General features: G+C 57.2%; 1 protein-coding gene across 1 annotated transcript in view; it reads right to left on the bottom strand.

Moving 5' to 3' along the window:
• The window catches only part of AK8 (adenylate kinase 8), a 127,957-nt gene that overhangs the window by 54,720 nt on the left and 54,526 nt on the right, over window positions 1–18,711 (bottom strand). The window contains exon 10 of the mRNA XM_047098187.1: window positions 16,706–16,795. Within this exon, the coding sequence (XP_046954143.1) occupies window positions 16,706–16,795 (90 nt within the window). The remainder of the gene's footprint in view (window positions 1–16,705; window positions 16,796–18,711) is intronic.

Genomic DNA, 18,711 nt, shown 5'->3' with positions numbered 1-18,711 from the left:
AGAGCAGGGGAGGAGCAGAGAGAGAGGGGGACACAGAATCCGAAGCAGGCTCTGCAGGAGAGCAGAGAGCATAAGGTGAGGCTTGAACTCACGAACCATGAGATCATGACCTGAGCTGAGCTGAAGTCAGATGCTTTAACTGACTGAGCCACCCAGGTGCCCCGGTACAGCTGCTTTTATAAGCATTCCTTAGAATAAAACCCAGAAAACTCCCCTTAGTTGCCCTGGATCAAGTGTGAGTGGACAGCCCAGGGGTCCAGTGCACTCTTGCTTGGCAGTGATGGGACCTCCCTGAACCTCAGTGTTCTCTTCAGTGGCACCTGCCTCACTGGATGTTGTGGGACCGGCAGATGACTCATTAAAGCTGCCAGATCTGGGGCGCCTGGGGGGCTCAGTCGGTTGAGCGTCCGACTTCGGCTCAGGTCATGATCTCACGGTTTGTGAGTTCGAGCCCCGCGTCGGGCTCGGTGCTGACGGCTCAGATCAGAGCCTGGAGCCTGCTTCCGATGCTGTTTCTCCCTCTCTCTCTGCCCCTCTTCTGCTCGTGCTCTCTCTCTCAACAATAAATAAACATTAAAAAAAATTTTTTTTAAGTAAAATGAGGGGCATCTGGGTGGCTCAGTCAGTCGAGCGTCCGACTTCGGCTCAGGTCATGATCTTGCGGTCTGTGAGTTCGAGCCCCACGTCAGGCTCTGTGCTGGTGGCTCAGAGCCTGGAGCCTGCTTCCGATTCTGTGTCTCCCTCTCTCTCTGCCCTTCCCCTGTTCATGCTCTGTCTCTCTGTCTCTCAAAACTAAATAAAAATTAAAAAAAATTTTTTTTCAAATAATAAAAAATAAAGAAGCCAGATCTGTTAGAGGTCTTCTGAAGGGCCGTGTGGGTGTATTTTTAGACCCTTCCCCAAGTTTATCCAGATTCCCAACAGATGGGCTACGATGAAGCCATTGGGAAGAGTACGTGACCCTTAAATGTCAAACTTTTTGGATTAAATCTCCCCTGAGCTTAAACCTGACTTTAGGAGAGTGCTGTAGGTTTGACACAGGCTTGCCCATGGAGAAGGGGCTCCACTAGGTAATGAGCTTGCTGGCCAGTGACACCCCGGGTGCATTCAGGCCTCGGCTGTTGGGGGTGAGGGCTGGACCGGGCCAACATTTGCTGACTGGTTTCTCCAACGGTCAGGCCCTGTCAGAAAGCAAGCTGTGCTCCAGGGAGGACTGAGCTGCTCACCTGCAGCCTTATCGGGGCGACGGGGGCTGCTCGTGAGGCTCGGAGACCTGGAGGGAAGGCCCTGGAAGGTCATCCCCTTGACCTCTCTCATTTCAAAGTTGAAAAACTAAGGCCCAAGAGGGTTGTGGCTTAAGTGACCTCGGCTGGTGAGAAGCCTGACTCCAGGGAACAATGGAAGACGGGATGGAAACACAAAGAGACTCCTTTGGAGGGGGGTGGGGGGGGGAGCTTGCAAAGATTTCTAGAGAGAATTTCCCAATTTGTGTTAGAAGTTCAGATGTAGGGGCACCTGGGTGGCTCAGTCAGTTAAGCATCTGACTCTTGATTTTGGGTCAGGTCATGATCCCAGGGTCCTGGTACCGAGTCCTGAATTGGGCTCTGCACTGAACGTGGGCCTGCGTGAGATTCTCTCTCTCTCTCCCTCTGCCCCTCCCCTACCTGCACCCGCTCTCTCTCTCTCTAAAATAAAATAAAAAAAATCCTTAAAAAAAAAAAGTTAAAACGTACATGCCTTTCGACCTAGTGATCTCATTTACAAGAACTCACACCTAACATATAATAGCACAGGCAGGAAAAGACATGCGCCCCAAGGTGTCCATCTGAGCTTCATTTCCAGTGGTGAAGATCAGATGCGATCTATGATGACCTCAGCAGAAGGCGGGTCAAATAAAGGATGGCCTGTCGATGCCACGAGAGGTTATGCCACCTTCAAAAACCACTTATGTTCACACTAACTTGGAAAGAGGGCTCTGGCAGAAATCAGGGGGGAAGCAAGTCAACAAACGGCTTGTACGACGCGGTCTAATTGAAATACATGCTGGGGCGCGTGGGTGGCTCAGTCGGTTGAGCGTCCGACTTCGGCTCAGGTCATGATCTCATCAGCTGATGAGTTCGAGCCCCGCGTCGGGCTCTGTGCTGACAGCTCGGAGCCCGGAGTCTGCTTCCGATTCTGTGTCTCCCTCTCTCGCTGCCCCTCCCCTGCTCGTGCTCTGTCTCAAAAATAAATAAACATTAAAAAAAATACACGTAGACTACGTATACACACAGCATACACACACACCCGTGCACGCACACACAACAGAGTGGAGGGTCCTCTTATGCCCTGTGAATCAGACCCAACCCCGCACAGAGCTCAGGGCCCTGCGGTCAAGAGAGGCAGGGACACAAGCTGGTATCCCGGCTGGAAAGGCACAAGGACAAGGGAGACACGGGAGGCGGGGCTCCAAGGGGTGGAAGGCACATGTTTCCGGGAAGAAGGTGAAGCACACGCTGATCCTGACTCTGAGCCAAGACCAAAACCAAAACAAGCCCCTCGCCGCAGGAGTCAGGGAAACACAGACCCTCAAATGAGCATTTCTCCTCCTCCGTGACTTTGAACCGCTAATTACTGGTGCCTGTTTGCTGCCTCGGGCCCCACCTTCACGCCACCCTTGAAAAGCAGGAACCCCGGTAAAGTCAGGCGCTGTGTCTGGCACGTGGTAGGCACTGAGCAAACACACATTTTGAATGAATAAGTGAATGAACGATGAACGAATGAGCGAGTGAATAGCCCCGTTTCCCAAACTGGAAGGCTCTTTGGTTCCTTAGGTGTTTGTGGCGGAGCTATGGATTGTCCTTCCACGCATGGAACCGGGTCCCGAGGCGACGGAAGGCCACCACGGGCAGGCTCTCAGCGACCCCTTCAGCTACACCACGACCCAGACGCGGATTCACGAGAATGCGTGCTGATGTCTGGGACGCGCTTCAAAATAAAACCCTGTTTTGGGGAGGCGGCGGGACGGGCTGGGGAGGGGGGGGGTTGGGGGTCTTTGGGTCTTTGGGGTGGACTCAGACACAACAAGGCAGCACGAGCTCGAGTGGGTCCCCGGTACGGGGGTGGGTCCCCATGGCTTCGTTCTTTTCTTCTCCACTTTTTATGTATGTTTGAAGGCTTCCGTTTAAAAAGCGGGGTTTTGTTTAAAGGAAATTATTTAAACGCCTACAGGAGGCTGAAAAGGCCACCGTGAGAGGTGCTGGAAAGGGACAAAGGACACGGTCTCCCCGGAAGGCCATACTTGACCCCATTAGTGGCTCTCGCTTGGGGGGGGCTAGGGGTGCGGGGTGGAGCCTCCCTCCTCCTGTTACCACACCTGCTCCTGGAGGCTCTGCCCAGAAGCATGGCAGCAGGCTATGTGCCCAGACCTGCCCTTCTGGGGTAATCTGCGAAGGCTGCTCAGACCACCCCCCCTGCCCCGTCAGCCTCTGTCCCTCACTTTGCGGGGAGGGGGGCTGCGAGGTCGTCTCCCAGCACCAGCAGACCCGCATAACACGGAGGGTCTCCTCCACGGAGACGGCCCGCTCCCCCAGAGGGGGCCGGGAAACCTGAAACGAAACACGGCCACCCCTGGGCCTCCGGATGCTGCCTCCCAGGCCTCCAACCTGAGCATCCCTCCTGGCACGCTGGGCAGTCCGGGGGTGAGGGGTGAAGCCCGCAGACCCCGCCTCCAGCGCCTTTCCCCAGGCCCACCCCTGCGGCCCCCTACCAGGGATTCAGCTCCGCACCTTTGTTCCGACGCGGCCTTTTTTTTTTTTCCTGAAGGCTATCGACTCACTGCCCCAACCCCACACGGTCTGACCAGCCAGTTCAGCAAAAACGCAGCTTTTCGGAACAGAGCTCGCTGGCTGTGTTCTGCTGAAAGTTTAAAGGCTCCCTGATAATGCTGTCCATTTACCCTTTTCCCTCCTCTCAGATAGAGATTTTCAGCGCAGCCTAAAGTCTTTCTCCATTGAGTCAGGTGCCTCAGGCTTGATTTCCAGACTTGGCAGTTAACATCTTACCCTGCGTGTAAGCTACTGCCGAGGGCTACCTCTCCGGAATGTCCTGTCAACCCTGAATTTAGCGAAGTGCAAGATACGAATATCCCATTATTTCATAAGGCCATACCACCTGGTTTCAGGGTGTGTGTGTGTGTGTGTGTGTGTGTGTGTGTGTGTGTTTCCTGAAGATCTTCCATAAAAGATGGCAGTTCTCACATTGACCTCGAGGTTATTAAAATCTCAATCCGTTTATTCCCTGCCGGCTGGGTTTGCTTGGCACAGGGGTTGTGGGGAGCCATGGTCACAGGCGAGAGGCTCCTAGGCCCCGAAGGGATCCTACCTGGTTCCCTCCCCCCCCCACCCCCGCCAGCTCTACCCAGGACACCGGGCCCACCCTCTGTCTTGAAGGGAAGGCTAATTCCTGTTAAAAAAAAAAAAAAACCCAGCCCAGGTCAAGTTCCCTCTTGCACCTCAATCCTGCAAGGAGAAAGTAGCAATTCAATGGGCCCCCATGAGGTGCAGGTACAGACTCTTCCTCCCCGGCCACAGATGTGACGTCTGTCACCCTCAGTCAAGTCCCGCTCAGAGAGCTGCTGAGTGGGAGTCAGGGAGGAGCCGGGGAGAGCACCGAGGCCGGCTGGAGATTCTCCAGTGGAAACGGGAGCCCAGGGGACCGAAGGGCCTGGCTCCTTGCCCAGCTCAGAGCGTTCCTGCGGCACCACACTGCCGCCTGCTGTCCCGTCCTCGCATCCGCTCTCACTGGCCGGTTAGCGTCCCTGCCCTGGGACTCGGCTGGCAGGGGTAGGCACGAGGAGCGTAGGGCTGCCGGGCTGGGCCCCACAAGGCTCGAGTAGAACGAAGGAAACCGTTCCTGCAGTCAGTGCTTTTAAGGTGGTAAACACCAAGGCCGATGGCTATGCCCCTAATAAGTTTGACCCTCCTCCTCAGCCGGGGCAGGTCAGAAAACTGCTGAGGGGGCCTGGGTGGCTCAGTGCCTAAGCGTTGGACTCTTGATCTTGGCTCAGGTCATGATCTCACGGTTCGTGTTTGAGCCCTGTGTTGGGCTCCGCGCTGACAGGGCAGAGCCTGCTTGGGATTCTGTCTCCTTCCCTCTCTCTCTCTCTCTCTCTGCCCCTCCCCTGCTCAAGCTCTCTCTCTCTCTCTCTCTGTGCCCCTCCCCGTTCTCTCTCTCTCTCTCCCTCAAAAATAAATAAACTTTAAAAAAAAAAGAAAGGGCTGAGTACCTCATCACTCACCCTACACGCTACGGGCACACAACACACCCTTACACCCACGCTCAGAAACCCACGTCTGCGTGCCACACACACCCCTACACACGCACCCTACACGTGGACACCTGCATGGACACACGGTGCACACGCTCCTAGGCAGGCACTCACCTGTAACAGCCCTACAACCCACTCCACCCGCCTACGACACCCCCGCCCCTACGCTATACACATACATTACCCCCCTCCCACGTGCACGCCATGCACGCTGCACCCGCCCCTACGATGCGTGGTCTGTACCCCGCACCTGTCTACACGCGGCCCGGCACACAGCACCTACCCCTCGCCCCCGCTCACCCCACAGCTACCCCGCGGCCTCCCTCCTTCCTCAGGCCCCCCTGAAATCGAGGTGAAGGGGACATCTGGCGATCCGTCGGCATCCGCGGAAAACTCCGCGTGCGCCTCTGGTCCCCCCCCTCCCCACATCCCGACACGGCCCCCGGGGCCCCCTGGCTGCTGCTGGAGGCCGGAGGGAGAGTCGCGGAGAAGGGCAGGGCTGTGAAGGAGAGAGGAGAGCTGCTTTTCTGTTTCTCGTTTCCTCCTCAGACGGAGGCTTGAAGGAAACGGGCCCCTGCCCCAGGACATCACCATCCCTGTGGTTCAGCAGAAGCTAAACCCCTACCATTTCTGGGAGACTGTCGCCCCCCAGATGGTACTGATTCCAGGCGGCAGAGGCCTGCGCGGGCAGGAATCTCGGGTGGGCCCTGCAGGGCCCGCCGAGCCAGAAGCTGGGGGCAGGTGTTCCGTTAGTGATGCTGTTTGTTTATTATTTACTGCCACCTGCTGGCCCACCATGGGAGCTGCGCCCCAAGCGAGCATTTAACAAGCTCAAGAGGACGTTTCCGAATCGGGTCTGGGAGAAAACGAAGAGACACCTGCAAATCCTTCCGCGGGGGGGGGGGGGGGCAGGCCCAACGGGTAGTTTGCCTCCTCGGTAAACTCAGGTCACTTACTCCAGACAAGCTCCTGTCTTGGTGGGTCTGGGTTTCCCAGGCCCAGGATGGCTCCAAAAGTCCGAATGTTAACGTCTACATTACTCAACGACAGCACTTAAAATCGCTGGGCAGACGGTGGTGCCAGGAAATAACAATTCTTTCAATATTGGACTTCTTTTTTTTTTTTTTTCAAGTCCAGAAAAGTACATTAGCCCTGGGGCTCTTGCCAATTAGGAGGATATTCCGCACTGCTCCTCCCTCGAAGGGCGGCTGCCCCCTTTCTATCACTTTCCATCAGCCCCCTCTCTGCCTGTCTACTCCCGCGAAGACCAAAGACAAGACGGGGGTGCCCACACCCCACGGGCGCGTCACAGCTGGGAGGCACGGCCTCCCACAGTGGACACTCAGTTTGTCTACCGAAGTGTAAGATGAGAAAAAAAAAAGCCCATTTGAAAATACACGTTCTTCCACAAATAAATGCCGCCTCACCCGGCAAGCTAATTACACTTTTAGTAAAAATGCTCACTCGGGCCCGCTGTGTCTAACAATTTGATAGCTCGCCGTTCTTATCTCAACACACACCCTTACGTCTTTCGGTGGAAGATGCGAGTTACCCCGGGAAAGGAGGAGAGGCAACCAGTCTGCACGCGGACCAGGCTGTTCTAAAGTGCAGGGTGCTCACATCGCTGTGCCCTGCAGGGGAAGGCGCTTAAGGAACACGCTTTTCCTTCCGCTGCAATGGAGCCGGGGCTCTGGACCGGCTACTCCCCCCACATCCCACGGGCGATGACAACGCCATCGCCCACGTGACCTGTGACAGCAACATGAGCAGCTAGGGGGAAACCGGGGAACAACCACGAGCCCGCTCTTCTGGGATGGAGAAGACAGGGTGGCACGTTTCCTTAAGAAGCACGTGTGCTCTCGTGCTTAGGCTGAGCTCGGCTCTCTTCTAAGCTTGTATTTGTTCCCATACAAGTGCTAATTCACGTAACCTTCACGACGGCCCCATTTCACAGATTGGAAAACTGAAGCACAGAGAGAGGACGTAACCTGCCCAAGGCCACACAGCTGATAGCTGACGGAGCCCAGGCTATCTGGCTCTGGGGGCCACTTGCTCATCTCTGTGCTCCCCACCTGCGTTTCAGGGGAGGGAACAGCATGCATTCTGCCCCCCACGCTGCACTTCTCCCGCAGTGTGTGCCCCTGGGTGAGTCCTTTTACCTCCCAACTGGGGTTTCTTCCTCTTCAAAGGAGGACTGGACTGTCAGGGCTCTGGGCTATCTGCCAGCCCCCACGTGGCACGTGAAGTCATGCCGCTGCCCCGATCCTGAGCATCTAGGAGGCGGTCGGCCTGCCGCACGCAGTCCCAGGACGCAGCCGATCCCGACTAACAGAAACGCTCAACTCAAGCCTCCCCTCCTGTGGTCGGCGAGGGATGCCCCCTCCTCCCATCGAGAGGCGGGGGCCTAATGCTCTCCTCGTGAACCCGGGCTGGTCGTATTGACCAGCCTGATGAACAGAACCAGCTGGAAGCTTGTTCTGAGACCTCTGAGGCTGGGTCACAAGAAGCCCTGTAGCTCACATCATCCTCCACCCAACCCGGACTCCCCGGAATGCTCGTTCTAGGGGAAGCCGGTCACCTCATAAGAGGGCTGACCAACCCGAGGCCGCCGTGCTGGGAGGAAGCCCAGGCTAGCCGTGCGAAGAGGCTGCATGGACACAGATGCCCGACCAGCCCCCGGTGGTCCCAGGCACCAGGCACGGGACTGAGGACTCCCGGACACAGAAGCCCCAGCCGACGCAGGAAAAGAGCCAAGGAACCAAGCTGACACCAGAACTGAGAACCAGACATAGGGCTTGGGGATGAGCCGGCCTAGCGAGCTCCAGCCACTGAAGCCGTGCCAGCTAAGGTCCAAGTCAGCACGGAATGGAGTCCAACCCTCCCTGCCACGCCCAGCCGGAAACCCTCATCCACGAAATCAAACGCGTAATAAAACAGTCTTCGTTTTATGCCATTAAATTGTCAGGCAGCTGCAGTAGGTAACTGGGGCACCAGGCGTATGGCAAACGGGGCCTTCGCCAGTTCCTGGTCACCACAGGGACCGAAGCGGGCAGCACCACGGGAAAAGAATGTCGAAACCCACACGCGAAACGTACACACGTACCCCACAGATCCTGCTCCTACTCCCACTGCTTCCAGTACGACGACGATGATGCGAACACGAATCAGCTATTATAACGGCCTGTGACGTCAGGTGCACTGTGCTAAACGTTTTACAGACGCAATTTCATTTTACACACCTCACAACCCGATGCCTTCGATACTGTGGCCAGCTCGCCCTGCAGATGAGGAAACTGGCTCTGGGTGGCCTGGCCAAGGTCGCACAGCTGGGAAGCGACAGAATCTGAACCGGGGTCACGCAGCGTAAGTCCAGAGCCCTATCATGTAGCCACTCCCCCGACCGTCCAGGAGTGACCGCTGCTGGCCACCTCTCCGGAAACTGCTCAGGCTGCCTGCTGCCTTCTGTCCCCTGTCCCCGCCTTGTTCCTCTAGACGAACGGGGTCTCTCCTAAATGGAAGTGCAGGCAGAGAAGCTTCTGGGTCCCAGACGCCGTGAGGCGGGCCTCCCCGGTATTGCCCCGCCCCACTATGCCGTGCCGGACCAGTTGCTGGGTGCCCCCTCATTCATTCGTTCACTCATTTGTTCATCCATCCATCCATCCATTCATTCATTCATAGACATGAGCTCCCGCTGTGAGCCAGGCTGGTGCTGGGGACCGAGGAGCAGATCACTGGCTGGGCACAGCCTCAGCAAAAATGTGCAGTGTGCGGTGTTGCAAGGGCAGACACCGGGGGAGGGAGAGGTCCCTTACCCCCTCCCCCCATAACCCAGCCTTGAGCAAAAGGCAGGGGCGTGAGATCAGATCTCACCAGCAGTCAAGATCACAGGTAAATCAATGTGTGCATTCAAGGTCTGAGGTGGGAGGTGAGGAGAAAGGGGTCTCTCCCCTCCCCTGCCGCCTCCCCTGCCTCCCCTACTCATCCATCACCTCTCACCCTCCGCCCCTCTGCCCCCACCCCACCAATCCCGTCTCTACCCCCAGCCAGCGTCCACCCACCGCCCTTCTGCCCCCTCATCAGCAGAGCAGGTAGGCAGGTGCAGGGCTGGAGCTGTGGGCCCGGTGCTTCCCTCATCTATCACGGCGGTGCCAAGCTCCCTACGGGGATGCCTCAGCCCACCTTCTGGCTGGCAAATCCCCACAAGCCTCCTGTCCCTGATCTGTTTCGGGGATGCGGCAACTGTCCCAAGTGGGGGCCCCACAGAGAGTCACTGGGGGCAGCCGCCCCCTGGACACCTCAGGCCCCACTCAGCCCAAGGAGAAAGCAGCTGGTGTCAGCTCCCCATCGAGGACATTCCGAGAGGGAAAGGGGCTTCGAGCTGCACCTGCCTCGGGGGTGTGAGCGGCCGCCCGGACGGCTGTACCGGGAGGCCTCCTGGCTGGAGAAGGCTGGGGCCTCCGGGTCTGGCCTGTCGCAGACGATTTCACAGCTGAGTGGGTTGGAAGCCACCGGGGCTGCCCAAGGAGGGGAAACGCTTCCAGAAGCTCTAGTCAGAGTGAGAAGGGCAGCATGCACTTCTGGGCTCACCTTAGACTTCGCAGAAATGTCTGGGTTTTGTCTCGTTTCATTTTGTAATCAGGATGCCAGGCACATAGCAGGCACTGGCCGGCCCTGCAGTCCAGCACACAGGCCAGCGGCTGTCCCGCTTCGGTGACACCGCTGGGGGGTAAGACTGGCACTAGACGAGCCCCACTCTTGGGGGGGGAGAGAGGTTTCGCCGAACGGATGCACGAACGGGTCGAGGGTCCCTCACTGCCTCAGTTTCCCCACTGGACTGGCCATAGAACGAAAAGCTTTGTCACCTTTAGGTGACAAACCTTTCGATGATGTCCTGGCAAAGCATCATTTTAATGACGTGGAGAGCCAATGCACACTCCTGCGATGAAAATCTAGTTTAAACAAAAAAAGAAAAAAGAAAACCAAACAGAGAGCCGGACCCTCTCGGGGCACGAACCTGTTGATAGACGGGGGCGCCGGCCCCCTTTTCTAGAACCGTCCTCACTGACGGGCCCTCTGGCCTCGGAATGCAACCTCCGCTTGGAGACCTGCTGTTCTGTTGGGCGATCTTGGCCCCGGCTCCCTCTCGGGCTGAGAAAGTCTCCTACCTAGTTTCCATAAGGAAATCTTTGTAGCGGTCCCAGCGGAAAAGTCAAAAGTTTGACTTGAAAAAAGGAGCTACTTCAAAAGCATTGTCAGACCGAGGTGAGGGTTCCTTTAAAATGCATAAATTACAGGGGGCGTCCATTAATCAACCTATTGGCAGCCCCCACGGTGGGAGCTCTGGGTGGGGGTGCGGGAGGGACGCGCGGGGACACATCTGGGGGAGGTGAAGCGAATAAGATACACGCTGAATAAGAGAGTAAATTAATGTGTTTATTACTTACTGCCTGGACTGCGTGCATGTGTGTGTGTGTGTGTGTGTGTGTGTGTGTGTGTGTAGAAAAATGAAAGAAAAATGTAGAGTTTTTTTTTCAATAATAAAAAGGGAGTTGCACTGCGGGGCCCCTAAAGCTTGTGAAAAATTAAACTCGACGGATTCAAACTGTCCTATTTCCACTTCAAAAGAGATGAGGCGCTGAGCGCTTCCCAACTTGTCTTCAAACGCCCAGCACCCTAGAAAGTTTCTTTAAAAAAATAAAGGCTCCTGTTCCCCCAAGCACCGTACCGGTTACTGTGCCCACCGTCTCTTCCTCTTCTAATTATACCCCTGTGAGTCTATTAATCAACTGGTAAATTATTTAGAGAGCCGCGCGCTGTCTCGCGCTGGTACAAACACGCCGCGTGCAAAGCCCTCCTTGCAGCCGGGCAGAGGTCCCTCGGGCCTCCCCTCTGCGCCGAGGCGGGCGTGCAACCCGCCCGGCTACACCGAGCAAAACAAGCAATCCGGGCCCGCTTACCTCCTCAGACGGGAAGGTTTACTTTGTCTTTCAACTCGGCAAGTCCTTGCAAGTTTCTTAACAAAAGGGAAAAGCTGGTCTATTGTCGAATCTTTAGTGTGCATTTAGCGATGAGAATATTAATTCCCCCCTAAAAGGGGGCGGCAGTTCGGCGGGAGCTCTGATCCACGCACCCCCACCCCCGCCCCTCTTCCCCGAGGAGGCGGACCCGCGGAAGGTTCCCGCAAACACTTGCGATCGCGCCGGTTTGGCGCCGGTTTGGCTGGTGCTTGTGACGAGGTCTCGTCTCCAGAAGGGGTGATGAGCCTCGAATCGCCCCCAGACCTCCCGACTCCGCCAGGGTTCCGTTAGGCCTCCGTTAGGCCGGGACGGACCTTCTCCAGACGGCAACATTTGGGAAACAGGGGGGCGGCGGGCGGGCGGGGGCGCAGGGATCACTCTCTAATGATGCGTCTTCCGCGGTCCCTTTCCTACGCGTCAGGACTGGCGCTCTTAGGGGAAAGTTATCACACCAATTAAATGGCTGTTTTCTCATCTGGAAGTCAGTGTACGTCTGGCGTGGGCACCAAGGCACCTGGGCCCTCTGGTAATTGAACTGCTTTAGCTGCTGGCGGGGGGAGGTGCCGCGGGGTGGATCGGTGATAGGGGTGACAGGAGTTAGGAGCCCGTTGTAATCGGGCCACCAGGCTGTAAAAGACTAGAGGCTGCCTCCAATGCCCCCCGGTGGGGACGCGCCGTCGCGGGCGGTCCCCCCGACCTGACAGTCCCGCAACGTTCCCAGGGCAATGCGGTCGGATCAAGGCGAACAGCTCTCACTCTTAGAGCAAGGGCTGAAGCCAACAAGGACAAGATACGCCTTTGGCTGTTTTTAATACCTTCCCAGGGTAGCTGTTCTCTAGAGAAAGCCCAAGCGACGGCCGAGAAAGGAAACAGTTACCAGAACCGGGTAGAAGGCGACCCTTCTGAACCAAAGAGACGGTGCTGTAGTGCTAATTAGACCCAGCAATCTGGAGTGAGGCTGTGTCCACCCCCAACGGCCTGTGGACCGTACATTCTGGCTCACGTACCCGAGGGAAGAGGTAAAAAGGAACCATGTGCAGACTTCTTTCTGATGGCAAAGAGTGGAGGCCGGCGAGGAAGGCTGGCTTTCGCATTAGGTGCAAACTGGAGAGAACCAGACGTTCCGATGGGCAAAGACAGAATTGGGGCTTCCCTTGGAGATGCTCTGGGCCTCCAGTATTAAGAAACCCCACCTTCCACAAGACCCTTTGGTGGGCACGGAGCCCCAGGGAAGGGGCTGAGCACCCCATCTGGAGGCGGTGACCACCGGGAGTCACCAATGATCTAGGCAGAGTTGAGATCGAGTAGTTCCCACGCCTGACTTCGGGGAGAAAAAGTGCTGGCACGCACCGCCATCGGTCGTACTGGCAACAGAACCCATCGGCACCAACCATCGAATTTTAAACGCTTTGTAAACAGCTGCGAACGGATTTCTTCCCCCCAAAACCCGGACTAGTTTTTACTTGTTTCGCACGCACGTAAAAGTGACAGGAGCTTCCCGGCAGCTGAGCCTGCGTGATTTAAGGCCCGACCCCGGCGCCCGGTGCCTGGGATGGAGGTTGCCTGCATAAAGGAGGCTGCGTGCAGACCCTGGGGGATAAATTTGTTGTGTTGTGGCTGCAGCTAGAGTCGGATGAGTTTAGGAGGTCAGACCCGTATATCTCAGAGTCCAGGCCACAGAAGCAGCAGCTCCCGAGCCTTCTGTCCGCGGTGCGGTCGCCAAGAGCCTAGGATCAAGAGGTTTCGGACGAGCTCTGATAGGCCCCTGGGGTCCTCTGCCCAGTAAATGTGCAGAGATGGGAAAACAACACTTATTAATTTTGCTGCTGATTCAAAAGAAGGAGGTGTTGGCAGCACCTGTGAGGACAGAAGAGCACATAACCGAGTCTGCAGAGGTCACGCCTGGGACGTCACATCATGAGGCCCCGCGGGGGAGGGCGGGGGGGGGGGGGACTAAGAGGAAGTGGCTCCACGGGGGGGGGGGGGGGAGACGGCATCTGGAGCTACTCAGCCGCACTGGCGATGGCGGTGACGGTGACCACGAGGGTGGCGGAGAGGTGCCACGGTCGCAAAGCTGCCCGTCTCTGGGGCTTGGAGCGCCAAGGTGAGTGGAGAGAGGGCAAGAGGCTGTGACGGCGGGGGTCCCAGGGAGAGCGGGCGGGAGGGGTGGCGGGCAGGCCAGCAGCCAGGAGCACAGGGCAGGGTCCCCAGCGCAGGCAGTGTGGTACCCAGAAGGGCACCGTCTGGTATGCGGGGTGGCGGGGTGAGTTTCTACAGCAGGGCGGCTGCGGGGTAAGATTCTCTGCCGGTGACATCTGCCGGTGACATCTGCCAGCTCTGCCCCAGGGTGATGAGGCCTCCGAGTCCTCGCAAGTCTCCGCCCCTTTAGCCGAGCTGGCTGAACCCTCTGGATTGCACACGTGTGGAGGAGTGGCCGGGTGCTCTCCGTGCTCCCAGGAATCGCTGCTGGCGCCCCGGGCAGAGACGTCTGAAAGGCGCCTAGGCTTTGAAGAGGGAAATTCGGATGCCTCGGCAGGCCCCCAAGAGCAACAGAAGAGTGATTATTCTCGTTCTGCTGGAATTCTGCCGACGGGTCACGGTGTAAGGGGACGTGCCTCGCTGCTCTCAGCGTGGGGGGGGGGACACCTCAGAGCCCAGGGCAGCACCCGGGAGAGGAACTCTGCTCCCCTGCTCTCGGCCTCACTCATCCCCAGAGAGGAGACGCATTCGTTGGACCGGCTCCGTCCTCCCGGCTCCCGTCCTCCAGCTGGCCGGCCCTCGTCCCCACTGTGCCCTCCCCACTCCTGCCTGCACTCAGTCAGGCTCCCCCCGGGGCAGGTCTGAGGCCAGTCGCCCCGTCCCCACCGCCAGGGCTGGGCCATTTATCAGGAGGAGGCATCTCCACGGGCTCGGCCCCAGACCTGGATGGGAGAAACCGTGTCCGGAAGCCCAAATGTGCCCTCACGGCCCTGCCACGTTCTCCACCCGATGCCCACAGAGAACTCTGGGTCGGCCCCCCAGTGGGCTCAGAAGTCAGCCCCTGCAGTGATTTGCAGAGAAGCCAGGCTGCGGTCGGCTGAGCGGAGCTTCCGTGTTCAGCGTGACCTTCCCTTCAAATCCGAGTTCGGTCGGAATCGTTTACACTGTCTTCTTCCTGTTTCAGCCGGTGGCGAGCGGACCCCTGACCTGGTGGCTCCAGCCCTGCTCCCGTGCCCACCCGGACGCGTGGTTGTGTCTGCGGCTTCCGCACGGCCCGTAATGACACCCGGTTAGTGGCGATGCGTGTAAACCCTGTCCGTTATCCCTGCGAGATTGGGATTAGTGAAACGCCAGAATTTATTGCTTCCGTTGAGAACACACAGCAGTGGCTGCTGCTGTGTCTTCAATTCTGTAGCGAGTGCAGAAGCACAGAGCTGCACGTCCAAATCAACAGGGTGCAGAGGGGACAACGAAGGGCGGAGCCTTGGCCACGGAGGCTGCCGGTCCCCCCGGCTTTGCGGGGACAGGTGCCCTCAGTCTCTTTGGTGGTCACCAAAACTCCCCGAGACAAACAATAATTCTGCCTCTTGCCCACCACTGCAAACTGGGGGTTTGTTTTCAGTGGTCGGGGAGCGAGAGGTCTGACGGGGCACCAAGAGCTGTGAGGACAGAGGAAGGGCCTCTGGGAGCCCGAGCGGCGACGAAACAGACTCTCCCGGGAGCCTCCAGGGGGAATTGTGGCCCCATCACACCCTGGTTCTGGAATTCTGCCCTCTACAACTGCCTGGTAATAAATGCGTGTTGTTTAAAACCACTAAGCTTAGGGGCGCCGGGGTGGCTCAGTCGGTTAAGCGTCTGGCTTTGTCTCAGGTCATGATCTTGCGGTTCGCGAGTCGGAGCCCCGCACCAGGCTCTGTGCTGACAGCTCAAAATAAAGAAATAAGCTTTAAAAATACACAAAGTGATGTAAATTTGTTAATTCACTACATTCGCCCACTTGCCCAACAAATGTTCTCTAGGGTGCTAAGAACCAGCAGCACCCACCCCGGTGGATGGGACATGGTGTTGCTGGAGGGAGACTGTGCCCGAGTGTGCCGGGCCCTCCACGGACCCGCCTGCCACATGCAGGTCGCTCTCCGACAGCCCGCCTGCCGGGCACGTGTGTGCGTGCCACATCCCGTGCGCCCACGGGAACCCTGCGACCCGGGGACTCCTGTCCCCAGCTCACCACTGAGGCCTCGGGCTCTGACGAGGGCTGCACGGCTCGCGGGGGCGGCTCGGGGGTCCAAACCAGACAGGGAGGTGCCAACGCTCACAGTGGCTTGCAGTCCTGCCTGGAGCTTCCTGCCTCCGCTCGATTTACACCCCAGTGACGCAGGAATGAACGGACTCCCTCTCTGCGCAGATCACTGTGTCCAAAGGGTCTGACCCCACCTCACCTGACCCTCACCCTGGGGGATGGGGGCATCTTCTAAGGGGGGGCCCGGGGAGAGCCATGCCAGGACGGAGTCGCAGGTGTCCCCCCCCCAGCTGGCGGGTCAGGAGCAAACGGCCCGTCTCCTGTGCTCCCCTCCACCTACTCTATCCGGAAGACGGTAGGGGACGGCAGTGAGCGCTCCGCCGGGAGGGCGTCCTCGCCAACACACGTCCTCCCCCAAGTACGTGTTCACACACACTTGGGGGACGGCACAGAGGAACCACACCTGGTGCAGGGCAAGAAGATGTGGGTGCAGGGAATGCCCTGCCGCGGGGGAGGGGACACCGGGTCCGGAGGAGCTCAGACGTGAGGTGGCCACGTGGCCTCGCGGATCATCTTGGGCTCAGGAAATCGAGGCAGAATGATCTCAAAGGTGCCCTGGCTGGGGGCTGACCGACAATGCTCTCAGACGGTACATCGCGGAAGGGCCTGGAAGGACCACGTGGCCCGGCCTCCCCCCTCGAAACCCCCGAGGACCAGGGGCCGGCGGACCCTTGGATCTGCAAAGCTGTCTGAACCTTCTGGCTTTTGACTTCCGACTAAACCGGAATATTTGTCCGCAGTATTTCTGTATGGCCAGCAATAAAGGTTGTGGGCAGTTCCGTGGCTCTCAATCTTAAGTGTCAGCAGTTACGAAAAGCGTCCGTTCTCGAGAAACAGAAACAGCCCAAACCTCCAGGAATAACACATGGTGTCCACAACCCACCCCCCCCAAGTCGGGACACGGCTGGAAGCCTGCGGGCCCTGCCGGTGAACGAACACAGAACCTCTGCTGTCGGGAAAGCCCAATTTCCATCTCGCAGCCACCTTTCCGGGGCTGAGCCCCCCCCCCCCCAGTGCTCATGAGCCCCACACGGAGCGATTTGCCCCCCCCCCCCGCCCCGAGCCCATAAGGCTGTGGCAGTTGGGAGGAGTGTGACCTACCTGCCATCTTCTTTTGCAAATAGGGCTGGATGAGCTCGCCGACTTTTGACTTGTCTGGTACTGCCTCTTTCAACAGTTGCCCACAGTGGACTGGAGGAGAGAGGCACAGAAAGACACCCATGAAATTTTAAACAGAAGGAAGAATGAGAAAAAAAAGAAGCCCCGGTGCCGCCTGCCAGGGGGGAGAAAAGGTCACTGAGAAAAAATATAAAAGGGTTTTTCTGAGGGTGGGGGTGTGTGTCCAAGTGAGAGCAAATATCAAAAAGGACCTGGGGAATAAAGAAGAAACCGAGGAGGACGGCTCGGCATGAAAAGGCATGTATGTGGCAGAGAACAGATTGAAAATGGACGGTGCAGGGGCGCCTGGGTGGCTCAGTCGGTTGAGCGTCTGACTTCAGCTCAGGACATGATCTCACGGTTCGTGGGTTCGAGCCCCGCGTCGGGCTCTGTGCTGACGGCTCAGAGCCTGGAGCCTGCTTTGGATTCTGTGTCTCCCTCTCTCTCTGCCCTCCCTCACTCATGCTCTGTCTGTCTGTCGGTCTCTCTCAAAAATGAATAAACGTTAACAAATTGAAAAAAAAAGAAACCAGAAACACCCCTAAAATGAACTGGGAAAGGTGAGTGTTTAAGGCAACAACCATCACCAAAGATTGATCCCTCAGTGACAATGTGCTTAATTTGCCGCGTGAAGGACAGCAGGGATCATATCCAAAGCAGCTGGCAGTGTCCCTCACTAAGGGAACATGGGTGACGACAAAGGCTGATGGTGTCTGAGACCTTCCTACGTACCTAGCAGTGTGCTGGGTATGCAAAGAGGTGGACCAAACCGTCCCGGGGTGCAGAGCCCTAGGCAGCCGAGCTGGGATTCAAACCCACGTCTGTGTGACATCAAACCCATGCTTGGCTTCCCGTTCTGGCCAGGAAGGAGTGGCAGATGTCGTGTGTACCCTCTGTCACAGAAAGCTATAAAACTGGGGCACCTGGTTGGCTCAGTCGGTTAAGTGTCTGACTTTGGCTCAGGTCATGATCTCACAGTCCGTGAGTTCGAGCCCCGCGTCAGGCTCTGGGCTGACAGCTCAGAGCCTGGAGCCTGCTTCGGATTCTGTGTCTCCCTCTCGCTCTGCCCCTGCCCCACTCACACTCTGTCTCTCTCTCTCTCTCTCCTCTCTCAAAAATAAATAAACATTAAAAAAAAAAGTTAGGAAAAAAAAAGAAAGCTATAAAACCGAGCCAAAGATGGGAAACCGTTCTTTTCAGGCATTAGACCGCCGACTTCACAGAGCTGGGAACCCTGAGAGAAGGGAGACACCCAAGGGAGTCCCACCTTCACCCCGGATTTCTACTTACAAGCACTTTCCAGACCTTAGCACAGGAGAAAGGGAGCCAAACACAGCAGTGGGAAGCAAAGGCTGGACCGAGCGCTGGAATTGGGGGAACAGGGTGATGGGGAGAAGGGAGCCGTGCAGAGAAGGGCTTCAGAAATCCTCATGGGGACTCACTGGGGTCTTCGGTCAGTGCAAAGCAGCACCTATGGCAGATGAGAACCTATCCCTACCCCAGGCCTGGCAGAGAAAAGTCCCTGGGACGTTGTGAGCCAAGGGAGAGGCAGGGAGACGCTGGTGCTCTGACAGCCAGAGCGAGAGACCGTGTGACCGTGCCCGGCGCCCAGTCACCTGAGGTTCTGGGTGCGGGGGTGGCAGGAGCCCACGAGCGTGCACACCTGGGGCTCACCTGAACAAAAACTAAAAGCCTCCACCAGATCAAGCTGATCCTGTAGTGAATTAACTGCCTATTAGCACTCAACTCTTTTTTTTTAATTTATTTTATTATATTATTTTTTTATTTTTTATTTTTTATTCTTTTTAATATGAAATTTATTGTCAAATTGATTTCCATACAACACCCAGTGCTCATCCCAACAGGTGCCCTCCTCAATGCCCATCACCCACTTTCCCCTCCCTCCCACCCCCCTATTATTATTTTTTTTTAGAGAGAGCTGGGGAGAG

This window comes from Lynx rufus, unplaced genomic scaffold (genome assembly GCF_022079265.1).
Source record: "Lynx rufus isolate CCGP_SWC_20201006 ecotype Redwood Valley unplaced genomic scaffold, mLynRuf1.p SCAF_44, whole genome shotgun sequence".
Classification (NCBI taxonomy): domain Eukaryota; kingdom Metazoa; phylum Chordata; class Mammalia; order Carnivora; family Felidae; genus Lynx; species Lynx rufus.
This window is presented reverse-complemented; position numbering and strand designations above follow the sequence as displayed.